The 8,683-nt window shown below is 43.9% G+C and overlaps 2 protein-coding genes across 2 annotated transcripts; both read left to right on the top strand.

The window, feature by feature from the left end:
• The first annotated feature begins 423 nt into the window (after nt 1-423).
• On the top strand, nt 424-4,573 carry LOC120057546 (neuronal PAS domain-containing protein 4A-like). The gene is made up of 8 exons (XM_039006137.1): nt 424-598; nt 1,049-1,200; nt 1,324-1,432; nt 1,533-1,824; nt 1,922-2,031; nt 2,465-2,600; nt 2,741-4,341; nt 4,545-4,573. The coding sequence occupies exons 1-8, from the start codon at nt 424-426 to the stop codon at nt 4,571-4,573; spliced, it is 2,604 nt and encodes an 867-aa protein (XP_038862065.1).
• A 2,609-nt stretch (nt 4,574-7,182) lies between these two features.
• Nucleotides 7,183-8,603, top strand: LOC120056590 (28S ribosomal protein S12, mitochondrial-like). Its single transcript, XM_039004783.1, has 3 exons — nt 7,183-7,333; nt 7,448-7,498; nt 8,153-8,603. The coding sequence occupies exons 2-3, from the start codon at nt 7,450-7,452 to the stop codon at nt 8,536-8,538; spliced, it is 435 nt and encodes a 144-aa protein (XP_038860711.1). The 5' UTR covers nt 7,183-7,333; nt 7,448-7,449; the 3' UTR covers nt 8,539-8,603.
• Nucleotides 8,604-8,683: the final 80 nt, after the last annotated feature.

The raw sequence follows: 8,683 nt of genomic DNA, 5'->3' as shown, positions 1-8,683 counted from the left end.
AGAGAGAGCGCGAGAGAGAGACAGAGAGCATGCAGTCCTCGATGCTAATCAACCCCTCCCCATCTCCTTTCAAATTATATTCATACTTATGGTTGCTCAACCACCTCTCCACCCCACCATCAGCCTATATAAAGAATATCCTCGCTCATGGACTTTATTATCACGACACAACTAGTCAACATAGACAGTAACCCTAACAGCCGTCTGCCCCCGGGGAGAGCAACCGGATAATAAAAACGGACAGAGACTAATTACAATTAATTGACAATGCAAACGCAGCTTTTAAACTAGTCATTGTCATTTTAACAATTCAGTTGTCAAGTTCTAACGTTCTAATGAAGATGAAGTGAAGAGGCAGAACACCCCGTCTCTACAAACCTTCCAAACTCTGAACAGACACCTGTTTCAGACAGGCACGCGACAATGTATCGGTCCACAAAAGGAGCATCGAAGGCTCGGAGGGACCAAATCAACGCAGAGATTCGGAACCTACAGGAACTGTTGCCCATCTCCGATACTGACAAAGCTCGACTCTCCTACCTACACATCATGTCACTTGCCTGCATGTACACCAGAAAGTCTGTATTCTTCGTTCAAGGTGGGTTCAACCTTTTTGTTCTTTGAAATATGTTCACATTAAGTGTGATTAGGCTAATAGGGAAAGCTTGCTTTTGCTCTTGTGGTTTTTGTCACCAGGTGCACTTCAGTTTAACGTGCATGGTCGACAACTACTGCCGCATATAATGCACTGTAATTCAGAAGTTGATCTATTAATCTATTATTTGGCTATAGTTCCATTTTTTACATAATGGCCTTACAAGTCTTTTGCTGTCCGAAGTGTTGAAAATGTTTGGCGCTGTCCGTGGTAGTCTTGAGGCTGTGAGTAAAGAGTGCGTGTGACTCCAACCAGTTTGAGGCATAATATTTTAGTATGAACACGATCCCAAGTGAATAAAATGCAAATAGTAGGATGTCTTATGTGCTTCTTTGTGTTAGTGACGATATTCACAACTAACGTTAGACCTCTTCTTTTCGCTGCCAAAACCAGACGCTCTTCAAGACGAAACCATGGACTTCATGTCTTTTCACGAGCTCTCGGGGCTGATGCACGAATTGTCAAGTTTCATGCTACTCCTAACAAGCGACGGAAAACTTCTGTATCTATCAGATAACGTCGCAGACCACCTCGGGCATTGTATGGTGAGTAGCCTAAGCTACAAACTGGTGGCTGTTGTTACTTTGACATACCATACACTGAAAGTATTTCTACATAGGCCTATGAAAGTCCCATTCAGTATCACTCAACTTGTTTTTCTCATTCAGGTGGACCTGGTTGCCCAGAGTGACAGTGTGTATGATATCATCAATCCTATGGACCACTACGTCATGAGGAGCAACATTGCAGGTCTACCAATGACCACTACTGATACAGGTAGACATACCATCATTACTCAAATGTTTACCCATTCTTATAATTACAACAGATTACATCAATCTACATCAATTTACATCTCTATTTTATCCTCCTCTAGACAGGTTATTTCGATGTCGCTTCAATACTACAAAGTTCATCCGGCGGCAAGGTGCAGGGAACAAGTTGATGCTGGTCAGAGCTCGCTGTCTCACCCCACCTTGCCCTGTCTCTAATTACTGGACCTCCAACCCAGTATGGGTGTGTTTCTGTACCCCTCTGAAGATAAAAACGTCTAACCTCACAATCGCCAAGAGTGCCCCCCTCACCCCACCCCCTGAGCACGCCTTCCTGCTTGCTTGTTTCCACTCTCAACACAACAGGGACATGAGGCTTTGGGACGCGCAGGACAGGTAAGAATTAGCCTGGTTCATTCTAACACTTTGAATTGTGTATAGGCATGAGAACATGGGGTATGTTATCAACTCTGTCATCCCCCTTTCCCTCCAGTGTGAGTGTGTACCTGGGCTATGATGTGGAATCTCTACGCACTCGCTCCTGGTACAGCCTGGTTCATCCCAGGGACCTCTCCCATGCCTCTGAACAGCACCATATCCTATGTGAGTACACCCACAATAACACAACTACCCAACCAGACTACAGCACCACAGCCACTTAACATACACTCCAACACAACCAGTAATACAAACCACAGGAGGTTGGTGGCACCTTCATTGGGGAGGACGGGCTCGTGGTAATGGCTGGAGCAGAATCAGTGGAGTGGTGTTCTCTGGCCAAGATGCCAGGACAGAACAACCAATCATTCAAACAGCATCATCAAGAGAACCAGCTTCCATGTTGTAGTTGGTTTTATCAGCTATAAAAAATAGAGTTGAACACTATATTTAACATCGTGTTTGATGCCATTCCATTCGCTCCGTTCCAGACATTATCATGAGCCGTCCTCCGCTCAGCAGCCTCCACTGGTACAAACACATGAGGAAGACAGACCAGTAAACAGATGTGAACATGGGAATGTTTCTGTCTCTGCAGTAAATGAAGGAGGGGAGCGGCAGGTGGAGATGGTATTGCAGGTGGAAACAGCAGACCACTCCTGGGTCTGGCTCTATATGGTCCTCCAGCTGAACAATGGAGAACACCCCATCAGCTGCCACAACTACATCATCAGGTACCACAGCTACACTTGTCATATGCCATTTGTGTAATCTCCAACCTTTAACAATAGATGCAATACAATATATACTATCCAATATATACTTTACAATATATACTATACAATATCTGATTGTCTCTTTTCCTCTCTCTCAGTGAGTCAGAGGCATGGTCAATACGCCAGCAGCTGTGTTTGGAGCAGAACCAGTTCCCTGGGTATTTGGGTTCTGCCCAGAGCCTGTCTAGTCCAGACCAGGTCTTCAGCAGCAGTGGCCTGTCTGCACATTCTTTAGACTTCAGCACTGCCATGTCTGGTGTGAGCGCTTGTGAGGAGCCCATGCAGCCAGTTGGTTATGGTCCTCGGTCCAGCCTGTCATCTCTGGATGAGGAGAACTTCCCCCAGACACATGGAGAACAACACCAGTGGAAACCAAAGTCCAGCCATCTTTCTGTTGGGCCAACCACTGTGTACCCTCCTGCCTCACTGACTGACCCTGAGTCTGATATTCTGTCTCAGAGAATAACCTCTCAATCTCTAACCAATATTTCAGACCCTCTCCCCTCCTCCCTCACCGAGCCCCTTGCCCCTCTTACTATGCCCCACCCTCAACAGATGGGGGAGTTTGCATGCACTCCCCCGTATACCCCTCATCTTGAAAGTGGCAGTTTTCCTTTTGGGGAGCAACTGCAACTCAGTTTAGTTCACATCAATGCAGCTGTGTCATGCCCAATGGCCCATGAAATGATTACCTCAGCACTCAGAGCACCAGCCTTCTCCCAGGCCTTCTCCTCTGATCATCCTGAGCTGTTTTTCCCAGGAGAGCCTCATAGAAAGCTACCCCCCACCACTGATAGTTTTGGGGGAGATGAATGCTCCATCATGAGCCTGCCACAGATTATGGGGCCTTTGTATGTGGATGTTTCCCACAGGCCCTACCGTGGCCCACCGAATGAGCTCCTACTTACCCCAGAGGCATCACCCACACACCCGCCCTGCTCCTTCCTCTCCATAGACAGAGAGCAGGAGAGGGAGAATGAAGAAATTTCTCTCTTGGCTAAATATATTAGCTCTTTAGCTGAGGGATTTTGCTGTGACCCGCTTCTACCCGGAGTGACCCCATCCACCTTGACTTCGCCCAGCGTTCAGGCCACATCCCAGAGTTCCTCTCCTCCTTGTGGAGGTGAGTGCCAGCCCTGGAGGGGGCTAGACCCGCCCCTTAGCCGAGAGGATATCTCTCTGTATGAGGAGAGCATGTTACTTGAGAGCCTAATTGAGGAGCTCTCATCGTTCCCTTTGTCCCGCTCTTCATGCTCCTCTTCTCCCTCTTCCTCCTCTTTTAACTCCTCCCCCCCTTGCTCGCCACTCACTCTAGTGAGCAGGTATAACCCCAGCCTCATCGAGGGTGAATCTTCAATTGGTGTAAACCATTTCTGTAGCGTGCAGTCAACGCAGTGTAACTGCATGGCAGTGGGTGGAGCTATGATGGTCATCAGGGTGATGGATATGGAGGTGTCAGAGGAGCCTCCATCGTCACTACCATCATCAGCCATCGTTCTCACAGCCTTCCAGGAGGGTGCCTCTGCCTTGGTCCATCCGGCCCCCACCATTGGTTTGCCCGATGCCCAGTCCTTTCTGGAGGAACTGGGTGACATGGGACCTCTGTTTGAGGCAGATGCCTCTTTCACCCCGTATTGGGGTAACAACCTGAGTTGTATCAACTCCCACTCAACCATGCATTCACAAAGTTTTCACCAAGGTAAGGGGCCATTTTTGTCATGCTCATGTGTTAATATAAGATAGCAGGCTATATTACTGGCACATACATTTGTTTTCATTGTCTCATCAGATATTTCAATGTTACAGTATAAGATGCATGAGACTACTAAGAATTCAGTGTGAATAATACTGGTTGCTGAACTATATTAACTAACGCTTCTCTGTTGTTTTCTTTCATTTCAGATGGAAGCCTGCGTGACCCTGCGTTTTAAAATAAGTCTGTGACTTACTTCATTCAGTATGGCATATTGTCATATTTTAAGATGCAGCTTTTCCTGTAAAAGCTGAATGTGCAAAATGTATTAAAAAAATATTCAGAAAGGTGAAAATGTAAATTCTCCTATCCATATTTCGGATACTTAAAATCCACTATTGTATAATACTGTTTTCTGATGATTCAGTTGAACATGCATTACTTTGAATTGATTTTATTGCTAAGTAACCTCATAAGAGGTAATTTAAAGTGCCATATTTAAATTCACTCATAGTGAGGAAGAAGGCTTTTTTGAGCACACAAGATCACATGGCACAAATGTATCATACCACAACAATTTTGTTTGGTTTTATCTATAAAGATGCAGTGCTTGTTTATACACTGATCTACATGTTGGTTGACTAGGGTCTTATTTTGTTGAAAGAATGCGTTTAAGTTTGAATATCATGATGGGTTGTCTTTCAGCATATGTGCTCTTCGCATACTGTGTTTGACTGATCTATATATATATATATTTTATATGACTAAAAGTGGAGTGAAAAGTGTGTATTACCAGTGTTCCGATAATATATGCTGTACATTCATATATTATATCACTTCCTGATGTATTTATTTTATCAGAAAATGTACATCTAGTACATTAGCTAGTATATTTAATATATAAGTGATGGACATTATGTGTTGTTTATAGTTGCCAATGTATTTGGATACCAATCAAAAGCAAATTAAAATCTATATTTTTTAAGTCTTTGTGTCTTACTGAGGAATTAGACACTGTATTTCTGTAAATAACCCATCTGCCAGACTTTCCTCTATTCGCCATTCTCTGGTCTCTATTGTGTGATGAGAGTCAGGGACACTTCTGACGTACATTGTGACGCCTGTCACACAATCTTGACTATGGGGAACAATCAGCATCCCATACTGTGCAACAGGCTTGAATGTGCCTGCATTTACACACACACACACACACACACACACACACACACACACACACACACACACACACACACACACACACACACACACACACACACACACACACACACACACACACACACAGACAGAAATCAGTGTGCTACCATAAACAACCACATCATATTTAGCTTACGTTGATTGGACTAAATCCTTTTTGATATCTTTTAGTTGTCACTGTATTAAACTAAGCAGAGGTGATTAAATGTTGACGTTTAAATGTTGCTGGAATAGTGGAGGCAGCTCCTGTTTTCTTTGCTACTTGCGGTAACTCTCTGTGGTTCTAAATCAATAGTTTTTTAGTAGTCTGAAAATGTTGTAAACATTAACTTGCTTGACCATGCTGTAGGTCATATAACTGTTTATTACATGCAATGTTTTGTGGGCTTCACCGGACAGATGTTGCTCTCCGGTTTTGTGATGAAACAAAGCTGTGGTTGAATCTATTCTGCCACCATGTCTTCTTATTGTCTCAGCCTTAGGCCTATATATCACGGTGTCAAGGCATATGAACTAACAGGTTATAGAGCAAAATACAATTATCACAACACACACACTGACCAAAAGTACGTGGACACCTGCTTGTCGAACATCTCATTCCAAAATCGTGGGCATTAACATGGAGAAGGTGCCCCCTTTCCTGTTATAACAACGTCCACTCTTCTGGGGAGGCAGATGCACCCTTTAATATATTAACTAGAATGATATTAAATTACCCTCATTCTCAAATACCGTCCACCCTCCTGGCCCTTTGCACCCACTGGGTCTTGTAGCGCTGCTGAGTTCTATGAAAGAGGTTCATACTTCTAATGCTCTCTCATTCTATCCTTCCTGCCCTCCCATCCTTGTGAAAATTGAAGAGGGACGAAAATAGACTGAACCTAAATGAGAGAAAAACAGGAGAGCGATAAAAGGATAGGAAGACATACAAGGAGGACGGACTTGCATTTTTTCCCCTCCCTCGCTCTCACTTGTTATCTCTCTACCTCTCCCTTCCCTCCCACTCATCCATTCAAGCCATTCGCTTTTTCCTTTCATCTTCCCTCTTTCACACATCTGTGTTCTCTTGTTCATTCAGTCGTACCTCTTTCATGGAAACCATCTCCTTATGAGTAATTTACATCATACTCATCTATCCCCCTGTTCTCTTCTCTCTCGCTTTGCATCCGCTTGCTACTTCATCTGCTCTACACAGAACCACATACATAGACATTCACACACAAACAACGCCGCCCCTCTCTTTCTGGTAGATGGATGTGAAGAAATTATATCCACCTGGCAAAAAAACGTATACAATAGGCTACCTGTGGTGGTTCTCAACTGTTAGACTATTTTCTTCCTGTCAATTATAAACATGGACAAAGAATTATATCAAATATAAGGAACTAGTGAGATGCCTGATCTGTCATCTTTGGTTTACCCTCCAGCTGCAGCACACCCCTATTTCAGGGATTCTAAAATATAGGATACCTTGGGGCTTGTTTAGAAAATGTTCGACATCAGATCCAAAATCATAGTCTTATCCTCTGGCCAACTCATGTGCATGGTGTTTTTTTTCTTCTTCGAGTAACCGGCCAGTAGGTGACAGTAGTGCTCTTACAAAAATCTGTAACGGAAGCCGTCGCACTCAATACGGAAGAAAATGTTTAAAAAAAAATACTTCCTGCGGTCATACGCGTGAGAGCAGTTACGATTTCTTATTTTCCCTATTATAATTATATATATATATTTTAAAGACACACGTCGGTGGTTTGACCTTGGACAGGAACAGAAAAATCAACAAGTACGATTTGAAAATACTGTAGAGCATGGCTTTGGACTAAAGGGTAGGGTTAGCTGCAAGGTTAACAATGTGACAGACAGGTTCCCCTAAATCCTATATTTGCCTCTTTTGCAGGGATGGCGTCATTGGGGAGTCTGAGACCAATGTTGACATCACTTCTGCAAGGTAATTTCATCATGCCTGCCTATTTTGCACACGCCCTGAAAAATGTAGGCACGCACGACTAAGTTGCTTTGGATAAAAGCGTCAGTTTAATGGCACATAATACAATATAGTCATATTACACACGTTTGTTTTACTATCGTGAGGACCAGACGACTGATTCCCATTCAAAGTCATATTTCCTTAACCTCAAACTCTAAACCCTAAAATGTTTTTTTTTCTTGTGGGGACTGGTGAAATGCCCACACTTGTTTGAATCTGTCTTGTTTCACTATCCTTGTGAGGACTTCTGGTCCCCACAAGGATAGTAAAACCAAAAACACACGCAAACACGAGGCTTGATATCCATGCTCTTGACTTCAGACCTGCAGAGGTAGGGAATCTTACCTTGTGAGGGCCAGTGTGTGGAAGCACAGCTGATTAGACTAAAAAGTATTTGATTGAAGACCAGATTATAAGCTTCTAAATTGAATGGTACTGCTTTTGCTGCCTCAAAATTATGCACACTCACTGCTCCTTTGCAAAGAAGATTGACTATCCCTACTTCAGAATATCCTCAGCATCTTGTTTAGGCATACATGAGCTGTTATGTTTACAGTTTACTCTCAACATTAGAAGTTGGAGCAGATCTCTTACTCACTCTTTGTATCCTATTAGTGTCTCAGTCTGTCTCCCAATGGTCCGGACCTGTCCTCTCCAGAACTATGGCTACTCTGAATCAGATGCATCGCCGGGGAAAGCCGTCCCCCCCTCCCCCGAGTGTCAGCGCCATGTTCGGCCGCCCCCAGCTGAAGGCAGTGATCCTGAAGACAATGATCCGGAAACCCAAGAAGCCAAACTCGGCCAACCGTAAATGTGCCAGAGTCCGCCTGAGTAACGGCAAGGAGGCAGTGGTCTTCATCCCCGGGGAGGGACACAACCTTCAAGAGCACAATGTAGTGCTGGTGCAGGGGGGCAGGACACAGGACCTGCCAGGAGTCAAGCTGACTGTGGTCAGGGGAAAATATGACTGCGCTCATGTTGTGAAGAAGAAAAATAACTGAGAGGGATAGGGAATGTTTTTTGTTGTATATTTGTAATAAATGTCTTAGTTCAAAGTTGGCTTAGACCCAGTGATTGATCTCTTGTGATTTATCCCATGTGTCAGTAATTCCCTTTTCACTTTTGCCTAATTAAATAAATATTAAA

The sequence above is a fragment of the Salvelinus namaycush genome, chromosome 12, assembly GCF_016432855.1.
Source record: "Salvelinus namaycush isolate Seneca chromosome 12, SaNama_1.0, whole genome shotgun sequence".
NCBI classification, from domain to species: Eukaryota; Metazoa; Chordata; class Actinopteri; order Salmoniformes; family Salmonidae; genus Salvelinus; species Salvelinus namaycush.
The sequence above is the reverse complement of the archived record's forward strand: the minus strand, read 5'-3'. Positions and strand labels throughout refer to the sequence as shown.